The sequence below is a fragment of the Leuciscus leuciscus genome (assembly GCF_965113295.1).
Source record: "Leuciscus leuciscus genome assembly, chromosome: 25".
Lineage (NCBI taxonomy): Eukaryota > Metazoa > Chordata > Actinopteri > Cypriniformes > Leuciscidae > Leuciscus > Leuciscus leuciscus.
In genome coordinates this window covers 30660423-30687531 of record NC_138724.1, presented here as the reverse complement: position 1 = coordinate 30687531, position 27109 = coordinate 30660423, and the positions used below count along the sequence as shown (strand labels likewise).

General features: G+C 38.4%; 1 protein-coding gene across 7 annotated transcripts in view; it reads right to left on the bottom strand.

Annotated features, from left to right (window-relative positions):
• The window catches only part of LOC309491192 (NACHT, LRR and PYD domains-containing protein 12-like), a 293341-nt gene that overhangs the window by 52448 nt on the left and 213784 nt on the right, over nt 1-27109 (bottom strand). For all 7 annotated transcript variants that reach the window (XM_082160625.1, XM_082160620.1, XM_082160622.1 and 4 more), the window contains one exon: nt 3735-3908. In XM_082160625.1, the coding sequence (XP_082016751.1) occupies nt 3735-3908 (174 nt within the window). The remainder of the gene's footprint in view (nt 1-3734; nt 3909-27109) is intronic.

Here is a 27109-nt window from a genome sequence, read left to right as displayed (position 1 = left end):
GTATGGCTTGTCGGACATAACTAAAGGGGGCGGGTCTTTGAGACACAGAAGGATTGCATTGGCATTAGATTGAAATGTAACATCTATGCAAAATAATCCTTGAATCATTTATTTAAAGGACAAGTTCGGTATTTTACACTTAAAGCCCTGTTTACAGATCGTTTCTGATTAAATAGAACGGTTAAGATTAAAATTTGGACACATGCTGCTGTCCCGAGAATTTTTAGGTTTCTTTTTTGTGTGAGCATATCAGTGAACACCGCTGACCACTCGGTGAGTTTCACGTCTTTGTAAACGAAAGTTTAATGCGTTTTAGGAAGGATTGTTCCAGTGCACATATGCAGCCATTGTGGAGGTGGGGGGGAAAGCGAAAGAAACCTAAAATTCTTGGGACAGCAGCATGTGTCCAAATTTTAATCTTAACCGTTCTATTTCATCAGAAACGATCTGTAAACAGGGCTTTAAGTGTAAAATACAGAACTTATCCTTTAAGGCCATTCCCGTTTCAAATATGTGATTGTGTATTGTCAACAATAAGCATAAAAAAATTCTGCATTTCCATTTTGTAGTGTGGATCATTCATTGCGACATGTAAACTGATTCTCATGTTTAAGAATCTGTTATCTGCTTGACAAAATCATTTATGCTACTGCCCACGGACATGCTTGTAGAGCCCGGCTCAATGGACCTCATGTCTTATGGGTAGGCTACACAACGAATACAGCGTTAAAGCCTAACCACCATTAACACCCTATAATAGCAAGCTCCGTATTTTGTTACTTTCGATAATAAGCAAGGTGTAATCTTTCAAATTCTGTCTATTTGATCACGAAATTCAAACAATAAATGCCGTTTTGGCGCTCTTTGATGTGGCGTGATCACTGTACTAGCTCCTCATTTAAAGCGGCAGCGTGGAGCGCGAGTAAACGCGATTCTCTTCCTCAGTTACAGAATAAACATGAATGGACACCTGAAGGTATGTTAAAAGATACAGTATACTTACTGAAAGGCATCATAACTTGTGTAATCAATCGATCAGTGTTTCGGCAGCGGAAAGAAGGCCAATAAAACATCTTAGTTTGTCTTAGTTTGTCACATAGCCATATATTTACCTCAGGCAAGTCATTCAGTGCCCACAGCTTGTTGGTTCCTAAATGAACTCTTGCACTAAATAAATGCACTATATTAGCCTATATAATATATTTTACTTAACATGTTAAGTAACATGTAACAGCAACTGTGTAAATATTTATATTTCAATAACAAATTAGAGTAGAAAACATAAGTTAATGAGAAAACTGCCTTATGTGCAGATTACATGTTTTCATACAATGTGTTGAGTATGATTTAAAATGTAGCGAATTACAATACTTTAAACAAAACATACCTAAGTAAAAGTAAAATTACAGATTTAAAAAACTACTTAAAAAAGTAGAAATACACAAAAAAAACTACTCAATTAGAGTAATGTGAGTAAATGTAATTCATTACTTTCCACCTCTGCTATTCTCTACCTCTGTTCTGCGCTTTTCTGGCAGTTTAGTCAAACTGCTCGCGCATGTGGAGGACGATAGGAAAGTTCCAGTAGGTATGATGGGGGCCCCGCATTCGAGCAGATGTAATAATAACGTTAAAATCTTAATGGTTATAGACAGGCCATACAGTATATGATAGAAAACTAATAAGTAATATATGATTTATATAGGCTTCTTGGTGTTTGTCGTTGGCCCCCTAATTCCCCAGGGCCCTAAGCAGCTGCTTACCTCGCTTATTTTTTAAGTTGCCCCTGAGTGTTTGTCACCATTATTGTGGATTCTTTTATGAATATGTCTGCTATTATTTTTGTTTTTTATCATTTCTTTTCTTTTGTTTTTGAATGCTTGTTGAACGCCATGGAAGTTTAAACACGCCTTTTACATTTTACATCATCCAGAAATTATATTATTTTATAAAATCTCTTTGACAAAAGCCATAATGGCTATAGTGGATGAATTTAAACATTAAAGGCACATTATGCTAGATTTGTACCTTAATATAACAGCTTCGAAGTCATTTCGATGGTAAGAGATAAGATAAGATAAGCCTTTAGGGGCAGTCATGGCCTAGTGGTTAGGGAGTTGAACTGGTAACCCAAAGGTTGCTGGTTCGATTCCAGAACCGGTGGGAAATGACTGAGGTGCCCTTGAGCAAGGCACCTAACCCCTAATCGCTCCCCGGGCGCCACACAAAGGCTGCCCGCTGCTCTGGGTGTGTGTATCCACGTTTGCAGTGTGTGTGTGTTAACTACGCACTACTCTGCTCCTAATGTGTGTGCATTAACTTGGATGGGTTAAATGCAGAGGTCAAATTCCAAGTATGGGTTACCACACTTGGCCGTCACGTGTCACTTTCACTTTCACTTTCACTTTCACTTTATTGTCTCCAATTGGAGAAATTCGTTTTGGGAATTCGAGAGAACAATGGCGACACATTGCGTATAACACACACCCAACATACAGTTAGCCTACACAAAACATGCTCATAATTATCGCATACAGAACTTCAATTAACATTTCTAAACACTATTCCCTCGTTGCTTAAATTAAATTTAAATACTCTATAGCTAGTATAACAAGTAGTGTCTAATGAAACAACCATTTGCATCTATTTATTCTATCTTTAACTCGACATTACAGTTTAAATTACAATATATACAAGTTTAATACATGCGTGTTAAAAACATCCTATTCCGCGCATGCGTGTCAAACATCAACTACGTATATGATTAATCAAGTGCATCATCGCGCTACCGACTGTCTGCAGCGTTCACAACGGGTGCTGTGGTTGGTGTGTGTGTGTGTGTGTGAGGGAGCGTGCTTAGCTACCATGTTAGCTGGATAGGGAAGACGAATCCCCCAGTTCTGAAGTGAAATATTATGTGTGTGTGTGTGTGTGTGTGTGTGTGTGTGTGTGTGTGTGTGTGTGTGTGTGTGTGTGTGTGTGTGTGTGTGTGTGTGTGTGTGTGTGTGTGTGTGTGTGTGTGTGTGTGTGTGTGTGTGTGTGTGTGTGTGTGTGTGTGAAGAACAATGTGTTGTACAGTCAGTGCTTACGTTCACTGTGTTTACTTGAATATTCACCAAGGTGGAAATTTGGACATATTCTGTGTATTTGACCGTTAAGGCGTGCAAACAAAGACAAAGTCTACTATACTTGTCCGTATTCTATATGTTTCTCCTGTGTAATATAATAATTTAATGAAATAATATTAATAGATAGAAATGAAAATATCATAATACACTATACATACATATAATGTCGTTCAAAAGTTTTGGATCGGTACGATTTTGTGAGTGTATGTGTGAGTGAGTATCATTATATTAGAATTATTTCTGAAGGATCATGTGACACTGAAGACTGGAGTAATGATGCTGAACATTCAGCTTTGATCACCACTGACTGAAAAGAGTGTCTTCTTTTGTGTTTGGCAGAATAAAGGTAGTCATGCAGGTTTGGATGACGTGAGGGAGAGTAAATAATGACAGATTTTAAATGTTTGCGTGAACTATCTTTTTCAGAAGGCCTACTCCTGGAGATTGATATTGTAACAAGGTAAATCAGTAAATGTTTTCCTCCACGCAGCTCTACTACAGAGCCTTTCGACATTTCACTCCCCTGTACACTTGAATATGATAAGACTGAAATACATATACATACATATATTCACAGAATGAGATGAATCTTATTGCTCAACATACTCGAGTTTGTTCAGTGTGCAGTTTGGCTCCTTCAGTAGATCAGAGAGCATCTTGAGTCCTGAGTCTCCCAGGCGATTGAAGCTCAAATTCAGCTCTCTCAGGTGTGAGGGGTTTGAACACAGAGCTGAAGCCAGATAACCACAGCCTTCTCCTGTCACCTTACAGCGCTGTAATCTACAAACACACACAGAAACAATGAAGATATCTGAGACTGTGACATCAGAACTCACAACAAAAGCTTGTTAAATCTGTTGAATAATTACACATCCATTTAATATGAACTGATAAGAGATCTCTCTCATTTCATACAAGTTCTGCTGAACTTTGAGTAATTTAATTAGTTGAAACTTTAACTTACCTACATTTTAAAGCCAAACACATTTTACACAGACAAATCTCCTCTGGTTAACCCTCTGAGGTCGGCAAACGCGCCGGCGTTTGTATAAAACCAACAAGATGTCCAGTATCTCAAACCCTTGCTCATTATTTTTAATTTGACCACGCCCACTCGCGCAAAAGAGATTGACATGCAAATCTCCACATGGAACGCGAACACGCTCGTTACCTCAAAAACAAAGCACCAAAAAACTTCACAAGTCTCTGCTTTTCGTCGAGTTTGGAAGACGAGCCTGAGCTTACACTGGATTTACCTCAGAAGAAGAACGCGATTTGAAGACAAGAAAGATGTAAGGTAAGAAATTCTTAATTATATTAGTTAATGTTATTTTTGCATAAACTTCACATTGCAGTTGAACTGTTGCTAGATATATGGTGAATATTATAATATTTAGACCCGTGAACGCCGATAATATGCCATTCTTTTTTAAATCTCGGGCACGGTTTACATGAAAAATCGCTAATGTGAACTCTGTCATGTGGACCCGGGTGCGCACTGGAGTACCGAACCTGAGACTACCTGGAGGAGCTGGTCTGAGTTCGGTTGCACACATACTATGGAAGTAAAATAATGCCAAATGTTTTTGAAACAAAAAAGCCTGTTGAATTGCACTACTTGAAAAAAATAGGCATTGCATTAACCATGTTTGCATTTTAATGCGTTGTATTTTTAGGGCTTGCATTTTTATGGGCTGAAATGCAACATGGTTGAATATTCAAACTGTGAATATTTCAATTAAAAACATTTCAAACACATTTTCATTATTAAAAATTCAATAATCCATATTCACCTTTCATATTTCACTTCCAAAATATTCAAACTGTTTAAAAATACAACCTATAATATTCAACAGGCAAATTTCGGTCCATTTTATTTCGCTTTGCAAATTCGCTTCCACAAATTCAGTGGTTCAAATTCGACAGTAAATTCAACATTGACATCCAGGAACTGCAGGAAAAGCAGTAGATTACCGAGCATACTATCCATCTGCTATTAGTCAACCTCACCAGCAGGTGGTGCAAAAGTGCGTGTTGTTGACGAAGACCAGCAACAGTTAGAACAAGCCATTCATTCATAAAATGAAAATGATTATCTGTGTCAGTATATATGCGGAAAAGAAGATAAACACACAAAAGCTATATATATATATATATATATATATATATATATATATATATATATATATATATATATATATAGTATGCCTACGTGTATTGCATTAGCATAAACTGGGAAGAGTCATAGCACTTGCATATTGTTGTCCTCCTTTTGTTAGTTTAACAGTAAATCGCTTTGAATAAAAGAGTTTGCTAAATGACTAAATGTAAAATTGGCTTGACATTGGATATTTGCATATTTAGGGACCATCTCTAAAGTTGCATACAACATTGGCATACACGTTTCTAACTTCAATAGCAAACTTCAATTTATTTGAATAAATATAAAAAATCCAAAGGGTGCGCAGTATGCCTGACACTACATGAACACTTTACAGTTGGTTTTATGACTGTAAGTCGTTCTATTCAAATGCTATCGAAGTTAGAAACGTGTATACCAAAGTTATATACACTTTAGAGACGGCCCCTAAATGTGCGAATGTACAACGTCAAGCCAACTTTATGCCAGTCTATCACTGGGAAACGCTCAGCATTAAGCTTTGCGCGTTATTCTGAGTCCATCTGCTTGCCTGCGAGTTTGGTCTTTTATATCACTGTAATTAGTCCATTAAGCTACGTTAAGCATTTTATATGTCCAGCAGGGGAATCCTTAAGTATTGAGGGAAACCCTAATACCCTGCATGCAGCACATCTCCACAATATAAAGTTAAGGCAACTAAACAACCAAGAGAAATATATGTTAACCTCAAAAATGTAACATTGGATCTGTATATCCGCATCGGGGAATAACATTATAATCTCGTTCACGGTAGAGAAAGATGCATGTAGGCTACACAGGAAAAGTAACTGTAAAGACACTGAATTTAACATAAAACCGCCGTCATAATAATCACAAATACACTTACATTGCTGTAAAGGAGTTTTATGAATGAATGGCTTGCTCTAACTGTTGCTGGTCTTCGTCAACAATACGCACTTTTGCACCACCTGCTGGTGAGATCGACTAACAGTAGATGGAGAGTATGCTCGGTAATCTACTGCTTTTCCTGCAGTTCCTGGATGTCAACGTAGTATTTTCTGTCGAATTTGAACCACTGAATTTGCAAAGCGAAATAAAATGGACCGTAAATTGCCTATTGAATATTTTTTGAAATATGAAAGGTGAATGTGGATTATTTAATTTTTAATAATGAAAATGTGTTTGAAATGTTTTGAATTGAAATATTCACAGCTTAAATATTCAACCATGCTGAATTTCAGCCCATAAAAATGCAAGCCCTAAAAATACAACGCATTAAAATGCAAGCAGGGTTAATGCAATGCATATTTTTACAAGTAGTGCAATTCAACAGGCTTTTTTGCCTCAAGAACATTTGGCATTATTTTACTTCCATATCGAACCGTGCCACAGTTCGCGTGAATGTGAAAGCAACACGGACTCGGGTGCGCACTTGTTCAGGAAGAAAAGTGATCTACCCATGCGTTTTAGCTGATTATTATGTATTTAGTTAAATAAAACGCATGTAAGTGATGATAGTGTTGATGTTTTACCTTGGATATGAGCGAGAGTGAGCCTGCAGTGTATTCGCGCATAGCGTGTGGAATCAGGACAACAAATTAACCCCCTGAGGTCTACGGTATCGCCGGCGATACCAGCTCGCTTTTTTTTTAGCAATGTAAAAGAAACTCATAAATACTCTGTTGACTTTGATTTTCCATAGGAGTTTCATACATCAATCGATTCTGTTAAATGTGTATTATTTTTGTGTATACTCACAATAAAAACAAAGTGTTGTGCTTTTTGCCAAATAAAGAAAAATAAACACGAAGCGAGTTCTGCCTTCTCTCTGCCAGTGAAGTCCATTCTGAAACGCGTCCGAAAATGAACAATAACTGAGCGAATACTCAGTCAAACAGGCATACAGACACACAGGCATGAAGCTTGAATTCTCTTCTTTTAAATGAAGTAATTTATATAAAAAACAAATATTCTCATCTTGTGAAATCTGTATTAAAAGAGAGCGATTCCAGTCGAGCTCATCTCATCTCATTACGTTATAATCGGCCCCGCCCACGGAGAGCGCGCGCTATTCAAACGCAAATGACTGAGACGATCCCATACAAACTGTGAACGCCCACACTGTCTCGCAGCGCTGTGAGGAATAATAATAATGGAAAACTTACCTCAGAAGTGCTGGTATTTCGAGGAGCAACGGATGGAATAATGTAGTACGTTTTTTTTTTTCATTCTCAAGTAAATCGCGTTTCTGTGTGAATGAATGAACGTCAGAGATGCGCTGTTTACCACAACTCGCAAAAAGACGGTTTAAATTTGAATTGCGTTTCTGTGTGTGAATAAATGATCTGCTTTTAGCAAACTATTTTGCTATACTGAGTAAAATCGATTGAAATATGTTGAAATAAAATGTATTTGTATAAGCAACGTATTAAACTGCAAATTAACATTTATATTCCTTATAATAAAAACGAAAGACCTATGTTACAGACATATGAAAGACAACATTTCGTTGATTAGTTTTGGATAGATTACACATTTTTACTGTAAAATATCTGCCACCTCAAATAAGCTTTTGTTTGCCAATTTTTGCTAATATGTTAAATATAGTATGTTTTGTCAATGTAGGCTATATTCGAAGTTTGAAATATGTATGATAAAATGTATACTTTAGTTTTTACAAAGAAAGATTACACTTCAATTGTTGTTGTAATTGTAACCTTTTTAATAAAAAAAAATATATTTACAAGGTAGATGTAAACAAATTTTAAAAGGTAAATATAAGCATTTTCTTTAAATAATTTTTATTGTGTTTTATTATTGAAAAATTTGGGGAGAGGATACATATTCCAAAACTGAAAATACAGTATGAGAATTAACTGCACAATTAATAGACATGTTTTCCTTGGATATTATACAATTTGCAAGCAAAAAAAAAAAAAAAAAATTGACATGCTTCCAACTGTGAACCAATTTGGTAGAATATATATATATATATATATATATATATATATATATATATATATATATATACATATATACATATATATACTGTATATATATTGCTCTTGCATTCTTTCTTGTGGCTATAGGTGACACACCTGAATGAATGGCTCATTAAGTATGCGGGCCCCATTGTCTCCTAAGGTGTGAACCACTACATATGCATGATGCTGTTGAATGGTTGACGCCCCTTGCGCATATTGCCTTTACAAACAAAAAGTGTTTTACAAGATTTAAATCAATGTATTGTGTTATGTGAATGATAAGGGCAGGATGATTTTCACATCATTTTGAAGAAAAAACTCTAGGCAAAGACATCAATTAGTCAAAAGTCTTATTGACACGTATTTAGTATGTGTTTTGTGGCCTTATTTCAGAAACTTTAGTTTTTAGTTTTTTCAATAACCATGCATAAACATTATTCTCTCAAAAATACAAACATGTACATGCATGTTGCTCACATATTATGGTAGCCCTGTTTGTGCTAAATAGAGTGTAATTATACCTTTGCCATTAATATGTTTATAAGCAACTGAAAAAAGCACAAATGTCAGGGCATGTCAGAACATCTCAAGGACCCCAAAAACCCCTCAGACCTCAGAGGGTTAATGGAAATCCACTGTCTCCTTCGTTTGCAAGCAGCAGAAAACCACCTTATGCGTCACACACACACAGTAAACCTGTGTTATTCACTCAGTGCATAATAGCACCAAATTAATAAAAAAACACATTATATTGACTCGCGTTCTGTTTTCTATTATGTTTGCGATGACGTAAGATGCACGCAAACGCACCAGGGTTCGATAGAATCAAGTTGAGTGTGAAACCCAGGGGGGTAACCCAGCACCCGGAAAGCGTACCATCCCCGGGGGCCGCCATTGGCTAACAAGCCATCACCTGCTGTTAGCATTCCATTGACTCCCATTCATTTTGGCGTCACTTTGACAGCGAATAACTTTACATCTGAGGCGTTTAAAGACTCCATTTGTCCATTGTTTATTTCTAAAGAAACACGACAATGTATAAAAGGCTCCATTACCTTGTATCTTACGTTATGGCCCCGTAGAAGCAGTTTTTTAATAGGCTAACGATTGCGTCAATACGCTCAGCCATCAGAAAGTGAGTGTTTCTAATTTTCTTCACTTTTCTCCGTTGAAGTCTATGGGGTCGCTGTGTCCATTTCTTTTACTCTCTATGGTGAAACCAGACCAACGCTGCGGGGGGCACCAGGAACAATCGCGCTCGTCCTCGGACCACAGCAAACGAGGTGGGTTTCCTGTTAATATATTATTTCAGATTTAAAAAAATGTTTTAAGTATGCAAAGATTCTGCCTCTTTTGATTGGGCTATTTAGGCCTTTGACATTCCAGCTAACAAATCTCACTTTCGACCCCCCCAGGAGATTTAGTTAAATCGGCCATATCAGACATGGACAAATATACATTTAGTCAAGCATTCACAGATCAAAAAGGCAATCAGCAACATAAATGTTTCCTCACTATTCAGTTTTTCTAAAAACATAACATAAAATAAAACTTTTCCAATACTTTTTGGATAAATGAAACTTAGAACCAAACTTCCCAACATTTTCCTAATGCTTGCTTCCACAACTGAAAAAAGCCGCAGAAACCAATTTAAATTGCATGTCTCGCGACTATCCAGTCTTTACCTCTCGATCTTCTTGAGACACTCCAAACCACAATTTTTACATGGAGTACAGCATAGCGCCATTATTACGCATTGAACTGAATGAGATTTAAGAATAAATAGAAACTGTTGGAGTTATTTCCTTGTTTTGTAATTAAGTTAATAATTAAATTACTTTATTTTGTTTCACCTTAAATAATTTGCATGATTATTTTATTGATGTAGATACAGAATGTTAATGTTATTATTTTAGTTAATTTGAGTATCTTTTTGGGGACTTTTATTTTGATAGTACTGAGCACCTGTTTGCATGTATATATTGGTGGTTACACTTAGGACAGGCAGGCACTGGGAAAGGTTGTTGGTTTTTTACTAGGGAAAGAGAGGCTGCAAACGCCATTTGTTTGTATGCTTGCTCAAATGGAAATAAACCGCATGAACGATATGCTTGCCTGGACATTGGACTTATTGTGCCCTGCGTAAGATGCAATTTTTAAGTGCCTCAGTGTGCCTCAGATTTGAGAACAAAGAAACAACGTTGCAACAATCTTGCACATCAAGAGTGAAGAGTGACGTTCTGTCTACGCACTCTGTAAAACGAAGCGTCAAGTTCACCGAAAAAGGGTTGGCATTTTATGCAAAAACGTGCCAAGAAAAGAGGTCTTTGAAATGCAAGCAGGCTAAGAAGTACATGGAACAAATACGTGTCTTGATGGAATCCACTGACAATGTGAACTTTGTGCAATCTCAGCTGGGAAAATGCATTAAGTGTTATGAGGAAGCTAATGATACGCATGAATCCTTCTTGAATTTGAATTTGTATTAGTATTTTCATACAAAAATTACCATGTTCTGTGATTTCACTGAGGAAGTAAAGGGCTGGTTGTCAGAGGCTGCTCACCCATATGTACAATCAGTTGATATTGATGCCGAACATCCTGATAACCAAAGTGTAACTTCTGATGGGATTAAACCTGAAGACAGTGCATCTAACATCTCATTTGTAAAGGAGAATAATTCCAGATTACACTCTCAAGTATCAAGAGTATCCTCAACTTCATCTGCAAGGATAAAAGCAGAAGCCGATAAGACAGCACTTATGGAACGCAGAGGAATTAAGGAAGGAAAAGGAACAGTTGGCTCTGGAAGCCGACCTTGCTGCAGCCAATGCTAAACTTCGTGTGCTGGAAATGAATTCAAAATGTGGTTCTAAAGGATCTGACGGAATGAATTCCTATTATGAAAGGAACAAGCAAAGGACAGGCCGCCTGAATCCGCACGCTGATGATTTCATTCCAGAACACAGTGATATAAAGAATATTCACAGTGAATCTCACCCTGAGTCACAGGCTTAGATTGTCAGGCCTAAAAGGGTGAAAATGAAACAATCAGACATTAGACTTGCAACAAGTGACACCCAAACACAAAGGACACAAATGATTCATGATGCTCAACAAATAGGACGGCAATCCTATCTTAACTCAGCATTCAATGATAACACCCAGAATGATATTGTGAGCATTATAACCAACAGTTACTACTTTGGGTAAATGCTAATTAATAGTCTGTTAATAGGGAGGGTCATAAGCATCAACATATTTTTAAACCAAAGAGCAAACAAAAACAGCAATGAAATATGTGATTTTATATATATAGACACCAAAATATATTCAAAACAAAGAAACTACATTCAAATAGTATTGCCAAAACACCCAGTACACAAAGAGTTATAAATAGTGCAGTATAAGAGTTGAAGTTTCCAGCAATATATGAATCAGTCTTTATAACGTTCACCGGTGTAAACGGTTAAGGTGATTTATGAGAGTCAGATACAAGTCTTAATTCTCTTTAGGAAGTCAAATGGTGTGGAGGTTTGATGGTAAACGAACGACGGTTGCTGACCGTCATCAAACATACAGATTTCCCACCAAAGTCAGTCCATAGCAGTAATCCAACTGTCCAAGGTAGCTACATCCAACCAGAAACCTTGTTGTTGGACTCAGTGTAGCAAAATCTCAGCCAGGACCACAAAACTGGCACAAATATTCGTTCAGTACAAACAGAAAAGTCCTTCTACAAGACACAAAATGCCTCCTGTTAATTATGTGCAATCCATTCACTATATTCAATAAGTACAAAGACAATCTTTCATCAGTAAATAAAACATCAACATGAACATATACATTTTACTTACAGTTGAGCATGAAACAGAGCGTTTCTCAACCAGGACTTTGTTTGACAGGTGACCAAGGAGGTCAGCCATGCTAATTTCTCCTACTGCTCACCTGTCTCTTTATCTAGGCATAGAGGTCTCACTAATACCTCTAGTGGTGAGGAGTGTAATTGCAGTTTAAAAAAACTACGTAACTGACAGGTGTTTGTTACATATCCTCCCCCTCAGAAGAAGAAATCCTGACATACCCATGACAAAGTTTTAAGTTCTGTACATGAAAAGTATCAACATATTTAGAGTCATCAAGAAATGAAACAACATAGTTCACAGGTCCTAAACGTTTCTCAATTTTGGCAGGACCCTTCCATTTTGCAGACAATTTAGCCATAAATCCGTCATCTGCCTTGGATAGAGGATGAGCTCGGACCCAAACTACATCTCCTACTTGAAAGTTAGTCTGTTTCCTTTTCTTGTCGTAGTAGCGTTTTTGTTTGGTTTGAGCCCGTTCCACATTCTCCTTTATCAAACGGATCAGGCTTTGCTGTCTGTCTATTACCGCATAAGTAGGACTATCAGGATCAGGTGGATGATGAAGAGCTCTTTCCAAAGGTCCCTTTAATTTCCTTCCTAATGCGATCTCTGAAGGAGTGTACCCAGTACTTTCATGCCAAGCCGTGTTGATGGCGAATCTAAATTCGGCCAACCACCTATCCCATTGTCTGTGGTGATCCCCCACATATGAAGCCATCATTGTTTTAAGTGTACGATTGACTCGTTCGGTAAGGTTTGTTTGTGGATGGTAAGCTGTTGTTAGCTTCTGAGTAACTCCCCATTGTTTACAGATTTCGTTGATGAGATGTGATGTAAACTGTGCTCCGCGGTCGGACACGAGATATGCAGGTGTTCCCCATCTTGTGAATACTTCTTCCACTAAGATCCGTGCTATTTGTGGTGCTTTAGCAACTCGTAGAGGGAATAATTCTACCCACTTGGAACAGTAATCGACCACCACTAGTAAGTGTTCATTCTGTTTGATGCTCTTAGGAAAGGGTCCCATCAGATCCACACCAAGCATAAAACCAGGTTCAACAACTGGAGTTGATTGTAAAAGCCCTGACAGTTTTGTCAGAGATGGTTTGTACTTCTGACAAGTTTGGCAATTCTTACAGTACTTCCATACGTCAGCACGTATACTTGGCCAATAGGCAACTTCCATGAGCCGGAGAAGTGTCTTCATTTGACCCAGGTGACCACTTAGTGGATTATCATGTGCGTACTGTAAGAATTCTTCTCGAAAATTTGCAGGTACGAGTAATTGCAACTTTTCCCCCCGCAGACCACCAGGAACACTACGGAACAACAATCCGTTTTCATGAACATAATGTACTCGTGTGGGATCACAGCTCATTTGTGGATCAGCTTTCTTGCTTAGCTCTTGTATCTCAGAGTCGCCTTGCTGTGCAGAAGAAAGCTGAGATAGATCTACTGGCAAGTTTGCTGGATTTACAGTAGATTTAATGGCTTTGACTACTGTTACCATACCTGATGTGGCCGTGGATTCCAAACTTCTGGACAATACATCAGGGACAACATTACACTGTCCCTTCTTGTATTTAACAGTGAAATCAAACCCTTGCAAGCGGATGGTCCATCGTGTCAATCTTGAAGATAGCTTGGGATGTTGAAACACCCATGTCAAAGCAGAGTGGTCAGTAACTACCTCAAAGGATCGGCCTTCCAGGTATGATCTCCATTTTTCCACAGCCCAGATTACAGCCAGGCATTCTTTTTCTGAAACAGAATAGGATTTCTCTGCTCCGTGCAATAATCTGGAGGCAAAAGCTACAACATGTTCTTCTCCCTCTGAATCTTGTGTTAATACTGCTCCCAATCCAACTTCACTAGCATCAGTTTGCACTCTGAAAAGTTTGGTCAAATCCGGTGGAACTAGCACAGGGGCATTGATTAGGTCATGTTTGATGGTATCAAAAGCTTTTTGGCATTCCTTTGTCCAAGACCATGTGGATTTCTTTTGTTTTAAGGCATGGAGCGGAGCAGCCTTATCTGAGAAATTAGGTATGAACCTATGGTACCATCCTGCCAATCCTAAAAACCGCTGCACGTCTTTGAGAGACTGCGGTACAGGAAACTCACGAACTGCAGACACTTTGGATGGATCAGTCTTAACTCCTTCACCAGATACAAGATGTCCTAAGAAGGTAAGAGATGTTTGAAAGAAGTTACATTTCTGAAGATTCAAAGTGAGGCCTGCATTAGCGAGACAGCTGAACACTTGATCGAGATGTTTTAAGTGTTTTTCTTCGTTTTCTGAATACACTACTACATCATCAATGTAGACAAGGCAACACTTTCCCTTCAGTTCCCGAAGAACATGCTCCATCATTCTTTGAAACGATGCGGCGGCATTTTTCAGCCCGAAAGGAAGACGCAAAAATTCAAAGAGACCTGCAGATGTAACCAAAGCAGTCTTCTGTATACTGTCTGGTTCCATGTCCATTTGCCAATAGCCGGTTTTAAGATCAATTGTACTGAACACTGTCACTCCATGTAATGATTCCAAAATGTCCTGGATTTGTGGCATGGGGTAAGCATCCAGGTGAGTCTTTGCATTTAAACCACGGTAGTCCACGCATAACCTTGATCCTCCATCCTTTTTAGGCACTACTACTACTGGTGAAGCCCACGGGGAAGTTGATGGACGAATGATTTTCTTGTCAAGCAACTCTTTAATTTCTGCTTCAATAAACTGTTTTTTTTCTACTGACACTCTATAAGCTCTTTTCCTGACTGGAACTTCATTGGTAGTGATGATTCGATGTTTGACTACGCTTGACTGACCAATCTCATTAGTGCACACTGTTGGCCATCTCAACATCAGTTCCTGCAGCGACTCTTTGTTCCATTGGTTGGTGTTAGATTTTTGGACTAGCTGATAGATTGAATGTAGAGTATCATCAGAAACTGTAGGTGAGGATAATGCAAGGTAGAAATGTACTGATGAACCGGATACCTGAGGCATGAAAGGGAAAGTTGAATCTTCATCTGCATCTTTCAATGATGCCAGTCGATATTGAGATCTTCTGAAATCAAGAATGATCCCGGAGGATAACATAAAATCCATTCCAAGAATGATAGGTACCGTCAAATCTGCATCTCTCATAATGTAGAGCGTCAGGTCCATTGTTCTCCCATGGAGTTCACATTCCCAGCGTAGCTTTCCAATAGCAGTCTGTTTCTGACCATTAGCAAGTAAAAAAGATTGCCCCTGGCTAGGTTTGCATGTTTCTTGTTGTCGCAATTGCTTCCAACAGGATTCTTGAATCAGAGACAAGGTACTCCCAGTATCAATCATTGCTTGAAAATATCTACTACGTATTACGATAGGAAGGGTGAGCATCTCTGGTTGAACAACACTTTTTCCAGACTGCATGACTCTCGTGTTAGCTGGAGAAGACTTTAGTGCAGCTTCTCTGGAATAATTAGCTTTCCTCTTTTGTGTCTCGGCACTTACTTGACTCCAGTATCTTTTGGATTCATCAAAGTCTCTTTCAATTTGCGTGCCAATTCTCACTAGCTCATCCACGTCTCTTACAGTTCCCCTGAGTAGACTCGCTAGCCGTGGGTTGCAATTTCGCAAAATGGCATGCACAATTTCTCTTTCAGGCATATCTTTGTTCCTTCGAATACATAAGGCTTGATAATGGTAAGCAAAATCCCTAATACTTTCTTTTACACCCTGTTTTCTTTCAAGTAATCTTCTTGCCGCTTCTTCTTCATAGTCTTCACTTAGAAAAGACCGCAAGAAGATTTTTTTGAACTGCTTCCATGTCTGTACATTCCTCTTCTCTGCCAACCACCAATCTTTAGCAGTACCTTTTAACACTGACGTAAGAGAAGCAAATATCTCATAATCGCAGAGAGGTCGTATGGCAAAGTATTCTTCACATCTCTCTATAAAAGTAACTGGATCTTCTTCTTCATTGTTACTAAAATTTGGAAAGTCTAATTTCACTGGAGGATGTAATGACATCATGGACATACTTTCTAGGCCAGGTAACTGACTACGTGGCACACGATAAGTTTGATTCTTACCTGTGGAACCCAGAACAGGAATAGGAGATTTCTGATTTGACTGTATGGGAGTGGATACTAAGGGCACAAGGTTTTTTAGCTTGTGGTCAATTTGGACATCCCGCCTTTTTAAACAATCCACCATGGACTTGCCCAAGTCTTGGATTTCGAGATTCACTTTATTTTGTACTCTTTCACATTCTCGTTCAAGGCGGTAACTCGTTCTTTCCTCAATAGCTCTACATCCCTCTTGCATTTCCGCAAAGGTAACACAGTCATTCAACTTCCGAACACATTCCTCAAAACGACTTTCCATCGTGTCAACTCTTGCAGTCAGTTGTCCAATTAGTGCTGTCAATGATGCATTTGGTTCTTGTACTTGTTCCTCCGCAGGTTCTGGAGGTGGTGGTAGAATATCAGTAAAATCAGGCACAATCTCAGCCTCAATACCTTCACCTTCCTCCTCTGAGTCTATATAAAGGTCACTAAAGGTATTGATCAGTTCTTTAACAGGCTCTCTTCTATCAAGAAATGTACCAGAAGAAAAATCGGGTTTAGGTCCTGGCTCATCCTCATCACTATTATTTTGGCTTGCCATATTTACCATTAGAATAAACAATGTTTCATAAATGTCAATGAGTCCCTGTTCGGGCGCCAATCTATAACCAACAGTTACTACTTTGGGTAAATGCTAATTAATAGTCTGTTAATAGGGAGGGTCATAAGCATCAACATATGTTTAAACCAAAGAGCAAACAAAAACAGCAATGAAATATGTGATTTTATATATATAGACACCAAAATATATTCAAAACAAAGAAACTACATTCAAATAGTATTGCCAAAACACCAAGTACACAAAGAGTTATAAATAGTGCAGTATAAGAGTTGAAGTTTCCAGCAATATATGAATCAGTCTTTATAACGTTCACCGGTGTAAACGGTTAAGGTGATTTATGAGAGTCAGATACAAGTCTTAATTCTCTTTAGGAAGTCAAATGGTGTGGAGGTTTGATGGTAAACGAACGACGGTTGCTGACCGTCATCAAACATACAGATTTCCCACCAAAGTCAGTCCATAGCAGTAATCCAACTGTCCAAGGTAGCTACATCCAACCAGAAACCTTGTTGTTGGACTCAGTGTAGCAAAATCTCAGCCAGGACCACAAAACTGGCACAAATATTCGTTCAGTACAAACAGAAAAGTCCTTCTACAAGACACAAAATGCCTCCTGTTAATTATGTGCAATCCATTCACTATATTCAATAAGTACAAAGACAATCTTTCATCAGTAAATAAAACATCAACATGAACATATACATTTTACTTACAGTTGAGCATGAAACAGAGCGTTTCTCAACCAGGACTTTGTTTGACAGGTGACCAAGGAGGTCAGCCATGCTAATTTCTCCTACTGCTCACCTGTCTCTTTATCTAGGCATAGAGGTCTCACTAATACCTCTAGTGGTGAGGAGTGTAATTGCAGTTTAAAAAAACTACGTAACTGACAGGTGTTTGTTACAGCATTATGCAACGACAGAATGATATTACCACACTGTTGGTTCAGCAAAATTTAGCATCTGCACTGCCAATGAGAAGTATTCCCGTGTTTGACGGTGACCCTCTTTAGTTTCGAACCTTTATTAGAGCTTTTGAAAACTGTGTAGAAGAAAAGACTAATAATATGATTGATTGCTTGAACTTTTTGGAGCAGTACACCAGGGGTCAGCCAAGAGACCTGGTGAAAAGTGGTCAGCACTTGTCTCCTCAGCAGGGATACCAAAGAGCTAAATCCCTTCTTGCAGAACATTTTGGCAATGAGCACAAAATTGCCTCTGCTTATATGGACAAAAGTCTTACATGGCCTCTCATTAAGCCAGAGGATGTGAAAGCACTACAATCATTTTCTCTGTTTCTTCGAGGTTGTTCCAATTTAACACAGCAAGTCATGTATATGAAGGAGTTGGACATGCCATCCAACCTAAGAAGCATTGTGATGAAATTGCCTTATAAGCTAAGGGAAAAATGGAGAAATGTTGCATGTGATCTGCAGGAGCAAAGTGGAAACAGGGCTGTATTTACTGACCTTGTGACCTTTGTTGAAAAACAAGTAAGAATTGTCTCTGACCCTCTGTTTGGTAATATACAGGATTGTCAACCCACCAGCTATACTAAAGCCTCCAACGCTGGTCATGCAAAGCAGAGAAGATCTGGAAGCACTTTTGCAACCAGTGTCAGTTCAGTAAAAGGAGATAAGATCTACATTGATGATAAGATCAAGTCCTCCTCTGCCCAAGGTAATCTTAAATGCTGTTTATTCTGCCAACAGAACAATCACGCTCTGGATAAATGCTCACAAGATAAGTTTCATAAAGGAAAATGGAATTTGTTTTGCTTGCTTAAAAATTGGTCACACAAGCAAAGACTGTAGGAGTCGTTTGGATTGTAGTGTGTGTCACCTGAAGCACCCATCAGTCCTTCACATTGAGGGAAAGGGTACATCATTCAAAGAAGCACACTAAGTGTCAACTGGACAACAGACATGTGGTCATATAGGGGCCGGTGAAGAGGATGATGCTGTCTTCTCAATTGTTGCAGTTCAGGTTAAAAGCCAGATGAGTAATACAGTTGTGCAGACCTACGCATTTCTGGATCCTGTGAGTTCAGGTTGATTTGGCAAGGAGACTAGGTCTAAGAGGAAAGCCAGCAAACATTTTATCAAGGACAATGGGTCAAAAGAAAATTGTGAGTACTAATGTTTTGTCTGGTTTGGAAGTGTCTGGCATGGATACTAATGATTTTATTGAGTTGCCTAATGTTTTAACTCAAAAGATTATGCCAGTGTCAAAGTTGAACATTCCATGACAAGAGGATGTGGCTAAATGGTCTTACTTGGGGAACATAAACCTTCATGACGTGGATTCAAATGTTGATTTGCTCATTGGAACCGATGCAGCAAAAGTGATGGAACCTTGGGAGGTAATCAACAATCAAGGTGAAGGACCATATGCAGTTCGAACAAGAGTTGGCTGGGTAAATAATGGACCACTTCGAGGTGGAGGCAGCAATAGAGTAAAGACTGGCTGCTCTGTTGTTACAACCAATCGCATTTCGGTGGAATATCTGGAGGAAATGCACATTAAACAATATAACCATGATTTTAATGAAAGAACATCAGAGGAGCGATTGGAGATGTCAAGAGAGGACATTAAATTCATAAAGATTGTGAGTAGTACAGCAGAATTGAAAAACGGACATTATTGCATTGACTTACCTTTTAGAGAAAAAGATCCTGTCTTACCAAATAATCGCTGTGTTGCTGAACAGCGCCTCCATGGTTTGAAGAGGAAGTTTGAGAGGAACGATAAGTTTAAGGAGGAGTACACCTCATTTATCGGTGATATGTTGGTTCAGGGCTATGCTGAAGTGGTACTAGTTGACCAACTGGAACAAGTGGATGGAAAAGTCTGGTACATCCCCCATCACGGAGTACATCACCCCAGTAAAGGAAAGCTGAGGGTTGTGTTTGACTGTGGAGCTACATACAAAGGAACATCACTAAACTGTCAGCTCTTGCAGGGTCCAGATCTCACCAACTCTCTTATTGGGGTCCTCATTCGGTTCAGCAAAGAACATGTTGCTGTCATGTCTGACATCCATGCCATGTTTTATCAAGTACAGGTGCCTGATAAACACGTGAACCTTCTTCGCTTTCTTTGGTGGCCTAATGGCGATACTGATCAAGAACCAGTGGAGCATCGAATGAAGGTACACTTGTTTGGAGTTGTATCGTCCCCAAGTTGTGCAAATTATGCCTTGAGAAGAACTGCAGAGGACAATGCGTTGGATTTTCCAGATGAAGTGATCAGTACAGTTCGTCATAACTTTTATGTGGACGACTGCCTGAAGTCCATAGCCTCAGAAAGAGATGCAATTCAAATTGCAAAGGACTTGACTGTGCTCTGTGACAAAGGCAGATTTAGTCTCAGAAAATGAGTGACTAATAGCCGCTCTGTGTTGACGTTAATCCCAAGTAACATCAGAGCAACAGAGACGAAAGAACTGTATTTAGACATGGACCAGCTTCCTATTGAAAGAGCGCTTGGTCTGCAATAGTGTGTTGAGTCTGACAAGTTTAGGTTTAGGACTTCGGTACAGGAACGGCCACATACTAGGAGAGGTATTTTGTCGGTGGTCAGCTCACTGTACGATCCATTCGGTTTTTTGGGTCCTTTTATCATGTCAGCTAAGTTAATGTTACAGGAGCTCAGTAGAAGAAACTTGAAGTAGGATGAACAAATACCCCCTTCCTTTTCTAAACAATGGTCTGACTGGCTAAGGGATCTCCAAAAAATGATTGGATTCCAGGTGGATCGCTGCATTAAACCTTCTGATTTTGGAACATCTGTAACAGCACAAATTCATAACTTTTCAGATGCCAGTCAAGTTGGATATGGTCCGGTATCTTACCTGAGACTGAAAGATGATAACAAAGTACATGTTTCATTTCTTGTGGGAAAAACTAGAGTTACGCCCCTGAAGCAAGTCACCATTCCTCGTCTGGAGCTCGCAGCAGCAGTTCTGGCTGTCCGAATGGACAGAATGCTTCAGAGAGAGTTACAGTGGCCGCTGAAGAGGTCAGTGTTTTGGACAGATAGCACAAACGTCCTAAAGTATATCTGCAATGAAACTAGACGTTTCCATACCTTTGTTGCAAACAGGGTTTCGGTTATTAGAGAAGCCACAGATGTTGACCAGTGGAATAGGATGTTGACCAAGTATGTGGGCTCTAAGATCAATCCTGCCAATGAAGCATCTCGTGGACTGAGAGCAGAGGAATTTCTCACTGTCACAGTGTCTGGTTTATGTTCCTTGGGTCACCACTAGATGTCCTCCTTCCCCACGGTGTCCATCACACTCTTGAACTACATCCCCCATGATTCTTGTCTTTTCATTGCACTCAGCTGTCCCTTATCACTGATCATTGCACTCAGCCTGTTCCCCATTAGCATTGTCATTTCCCTGTGTATATAACTCTGTCTGTTTTAGTATGTGTCACGGAGTCCTTGTATTTATCACGCCACTTCTGTTTCTCGTGTTTCCTGTTTATGTTCTTGTTTTGGATGGATTTATGATATCGGCTATTGCCTGGACTGGATTATGCCTATGGAATTCCCAAAATAAATATTAATACTGCATTATTGGATCTAACCTCTCTTTCTTGTGTGTGGATCGTGACACTCACACACCAGAAATGGATTAAAGGTCCAGAGTTCCTCTCTTTGTCAGAGAAGGAGTGGCCAATCACTGATGTGGATATAGCTGTGATTCCATCTGAGGACCCAGAGGTCAAAAGAGAAGTAGCTGTGAACGCTATTGTCAAGCACTCAGAAGATCCCACTGACTATCTCATTAATTATTTCTCATCTTGGAGGAAGCTTAAAACATCTGTTGCCTGGTTTCTCCAGCTTAAAAGAGTTATTTTGCTCCTGAGCCAAAAGAGACAAGAGTTCAAATCTACTGAAAGTGACAGAGACATAGAAGTCAAAGGTTTTGTTGAACAGAAACTTCAGAGCTTCAAAGCCACTCTTGGAGGGAAATCCTTAACTCCAGAAAGTTATGATAAAGCAGAAAAGGCAATACTTCGTTTTGTTCAAAAACACAGGTTTAAGAGTGAATTTCCCACCCTGAAGAACGGCTTGGTTAATGTCCCCAAGGACAGTTCATTGTACAAGTTGGATCCTATATTGGAAGGTGACATTCTCAGAGTCGGGGTCGCTTACACAAGTGTGCGTTACCATCAGAGATTAAACATCCTGTTATCCTTTCCAAAGATTCGCATGTTTCCCAGCTGATTTTACGTCACCTCCATCAACAACTAGGACACGCTGGTAGAAACCACATGTTGAATAAGCTCCGGCAGAGATATTGGATAATCAATGCCAACTCTGCTGCAAGAAAAATAATTGCAGAATGTACAACATGTAGACATTACAGAGGAAAACTTGGAGAGCAGAAGATTGCAGACTTACCTGAAGAGAGGGTTATGCCAGACAAGGCTCCTTTTGCAGATGTGGGAGTTAATTATTTCGGCCCCATAGAAGTTAAAAGAGGAAGAAGCTTTCTAAAAAGGTATGGAGTGCTTTTCACCTGTTTGACCAGTCAGGCAATACACCTGGAAGTGGCATACTCTTTAGATACGGATTCCTGCATTAATGCTTTGCGGAGATTCATTTGTAGAAGAGGTCCGGTGTCCAGCCTAAGGTCAGATAATGGCACAAATTTCATTGGAGCAAACAAAGAGTTAAAGCAAAGTCTTGCCACTTTGAATAATGCAAGGCGGTGTTTGGGAGCATCTGATCCGCTTAGTAAGAAGCATACTCACCTCGGTTCTCGGGCAGCAGGTTTTGGATGATGAAGGCCTGCAGACGCTATTTTGTGAGGTAGAGGCAATACTAAACGACAGACCCATTACAAAGGTCTCTGATAACTCTAATGACCTTGAGGCCCTCACACCAAACCATATTCTTCTGCTAAAAGGAAAACCCATCTTTCCTCCAGGACTCTTCGCACAGAGTGACATGTATATCCGGAACCCAGCTAACACAAATACGTGACTGTTACGTAACTGCAACGTAATCTGGTGACCAAACTTTCGTCGTGGCGACGTAATTAGTTACGTCGTGGCAACCGGAAAAGTGAAATTCCCAGATACGTTGCTACAACGTAACTTTGTAACGTTGTCAGCAGGTAACGGCGACGTCGTGGCAACGTTGTGGATCGACAGTCGTGTATTGGTAACCAGTTGGTCATTTTAGTTTTTAATAATATGGGCGGACATGCAGTGGTCTAATTTAACTTGTCCTCATTGGCCCAAAACTATTTTAGAGACTTTTTCAACGACATATGAACGATATACAGACTCAGAATTTGGTTGATTTAGTTCATTTACTATAGAACAAAGCACAAACAGCAAAAACAGTTTGCAAACAGGTTATACATTTAAATGAACAAGATTTTCCTCAAAAGCTTGAACATCAAACTACTCCTACACGTCTTCATTTTGGTAGCCCTAATAACAAAGCAAGAATAAGAAAAGAAAAATGCAAGAAAAAAGAACAGTTGAGTGTTTTCCCATTTAACATTTAAATATAAAAGGCAATTAGCACTGAAAGATAGAATCTGTATAAGCAGACAGTTTTGTTTAAAAATCACTTGTATATTTTTCTAAACATTGTCACAAAGTTATGTTGTGGCAAGTGCATTATTTCCTTTTAAAATAATTTGATAACTTAATGACATGTATCACTATATTCTATAAAACCTTAGTTTGAAATCATTTTTTTTGTACATTTAATAATACATATTTTGTTTTTCTTCTTCTGAAGTCATAATTACAATGTCCCTTTCTTTTTTTTAACTAGGAAACTAGGCCTATTTATGATTATTCCTGAAGGCAGCATTAAACTCCTAAAATGTCAGGTGGTGGTGCAACTGTCCGAACAAATAAACAGATTAAGAAAACAATTTAAAATGGTGTCTTAATAATAACAAAAAAAACTATGCCATCATTTTAGGTTTGAAGCCTTTCATATAATTGTTTTTTATACATATCAGTAGTTTTAAAGCTGTTGAGATAATTGAGAAACTTTTGTCCAGCCATTTGTATATTCTCAAATGTTATTATGAATTTACAAGGTAATAACAGTAAACATGATAATGCATCATCCAGAGGAGCCTAACTGATCTCTTTGGCAGAGTGAAAAAGTTTGTGGAGCTCTCTCAAATACTGATAAAAACTGCTAATTTCAAGTATGGGTAGGTTGGTGGTACACTTTCCATGTCAGGTGGTACAACTACAATACATAATATTTTTGCTGTACCACCTGACATAAAAACTTAAATTAGTTTAAACACTTTAAAATATCATTTAACATCTGAAAATTGTTTAAACACATTGTCTTCAAGAGTGTTGATGTCATTAGAAGTCTTCCCAAGTGAGGATGGATCCGAACTGGAGCTGCTGTAATCTCTAGTCAAATATGCTGAGCATCCTGAGATAGAAACAAGGAGACAACAGGAGAAAGATTAGCATTGCTGCTGTTCATATTATTTCAGGCAAAAGATGGTCATGTGCACTTTTTACTATTTCATCACGTATAGTGCAAGATTATGAGATGTGTTAATTGAATGCTTGGCTAAAGAGATGTGTCTTTAATCTAGATTTAAATTAGGATAGTGTTTCTGGGCCCCAAACATTATCAGGAAGGTTATTCTAGAGTTATTCCCTTACATTCTATTGAATTAATAGGAAATCATCTGATTTTAAAAAGAACACATGGCCTAACGAGTCAGCATTTTAATATTTGAATACTATACATTCTTACAATGCAAACGTCCTAAACATTTCTGAGTATTATCAATGTTGAAAACAGTTGTGCTGATTAATCTTTTTGTGTAAACCAATGTAAAAGTTTAATCCATTTTCTTTTTTCTCTCTCCAGGATTCATTGTTAAATAGACCCAACATATACACTACTGTTCAAAAGTTTGGGTTCAATAGAGTAAAAAAAAAAAAAAAAAAAAAAATATTTTATTCAGAAAGGATGCATTAAATTGACCTGAAGAGAGAGTAAAGATTTCTGTTTCAAATAAATGATGCTTTTTTTTCTTTCATTCATCAAATAACCCTGAAAAACACAAAAATATGAAGCAGCACTGCTGTTTTCAACACTGATAATAATCTTAAATGTTTCATCTATGGTTTTAGTTTTACTTATTCACTTATTCATGTTGCTCATACAGTGTCACTTAAGTTTGGATGTCAAAACTTTCTTAAAATAAATTAAACAAATAAATGTAAATGTAAATATGAGAATTTAAAATAACAGATGCATGGTGATATACAATAGGTGACAAAATATTGTGAGAAAATGGATATGAAGTTATTTAATGAGCTTCCTCACTTCACCTGTTTCCAACTTCTCTGGCAGCAGCTTTCTTCAGAAATATTGAAGTCGTGAAGCTTCCCCTCTGTTGTAGAAGGATTATTTTGTTGCTCCTGAAATCACAGAACTAGTTTTATCAATTTGTGTTTACCATTGAGCTAAGTTTCAGCCAATTTTCACACTCCATGTAAGTTGTAACGTTAAGTGACGTCATCGAGTACGTTTATGTTAAATACGTATATGTTAAATAAATTAGCTCACTTCCAAACTAACTTATTTTTTACAAAACTATCAAAACCTCTTATCTACCCATAAAATGTGATTAAAATCCTAAACTTTCATATCAAAAGCTCAAGCTATGAAGTTAGCATAACGTTATCTCTTCTGAAAACGGTTGAGATGCTAACGGACTTTTTCCGAAGACACTAAACCATTTCTATAAAGCAAATATTCAACAGAAGCGTGTCACTTACAAGTACGAGAAGTGTCAAGAACAGTTGTGTGTATTATTTGTGTGATTTTAGAGACTAAACTCACCTGAAAGCAGTGAAAACAACAGCGAGAGACGGAGTTCTGCCGCTTTGTCAGTTGCAGCAGTTGCAGTCAGTGGGGCGGTCGATGACGCGCCGTTTCCATGGCAACTCATCTCCTCTCCAGTGTTTGAGGGCGACTCGAAGGTTCACGCGCACGCCCATTAAAACGTCAAAGCCACGCAACATTTACAAACATAAACATCTAGAATTATAACCTTACTTGAATAGAATGAACGTATTTCAAACGTACAGAATACTAAACAAACAATTTAAACAAATAAAATATTTCATAGAAATGCAGTCTGATAAGATGGTAATGAAATTACGGGCCCGTGACGTTGCAGTTCCGTTGCCAGTAAGTCATGAAATTACCAAGTTATTACGAATAGAGTACGTATCTGGAACGTAGTTGGTTATCTTATAACCTTAGGAGGACGTACTGACGACGTTGTGGGTTGGTAATATGATGGTAATGAAATTACGGTCCTGTTACGTTGCAGTTCCGTTGCCAGTAAGTCATGAAATTACCAAGTTATTACGAATAGAGTACGTATCTGGAACGTAGTTGGTTATCTTATAACGTTAGGACGACGTACTGATGACGTTGTGGTTTGGTAATATGATGGTAATGAAATTCCGAGCATACGACGTTGTAGTTACGTTGTCAGTTGGTAAGTCATGAAATTACCAAAAAGTACGAATAAATTACGTAACTGCGACGTCGTGTGTTAGCTGGGAAGCAAGTACAGTACATTGCCAAACTTTTTTGGAAAAGATGGACGTTTGAATACTTACTTCTAATGCAGGAAAGACAAAAATGGGCTATACCAAGAAGAAGTTTCTCTCCTGGGGATATCGTCATCATTGCTGTTGCCACGGCACCGAGAGGATCCTGGATAATGGGCCGAGTTCTGAGTACAAAGTCAGAATCCAAAGGATTGGTTCGCTCTGTGCTCCTCCAAACTAAGACCAGTGTCTTGGAGAGACCTATAACGAAGATCTGTCTGCTTCTGGAGGCCACAGTGTAGCATCATGGACATACATTCTTTCTTTTCCTTCTTCTCTTCTATTTTTCTTCTGTTTTGTTTCTTTTTTAGACAGCCACGGGAAGAAGATCAGAAGAATTCATGTATTATAGTTAGGGCATAGCTAGAGAATAGCTCCGTTACAGGAAGAAAAGTAATTGTGGGTTTATACATTTCACAATTAGGGGCCGGAATGTTGGAGCTATTTCCTTGTTTTGTAATTAAGTTAATAATTAAATTACTTTATTTTGTTTCACCTTAAATAATTTGCATGATTATTTTATTGATGTAGATACAGAATGTTAATGTTATTATTTTAGTTAATTTGAGTATCTTTTTGGGGACTTTTATTTTGATAGTACTGAGCACCTGTTTGCATGTATATATTGGTGGTTACACTTAGGACAGGCAGGCACTGGGAG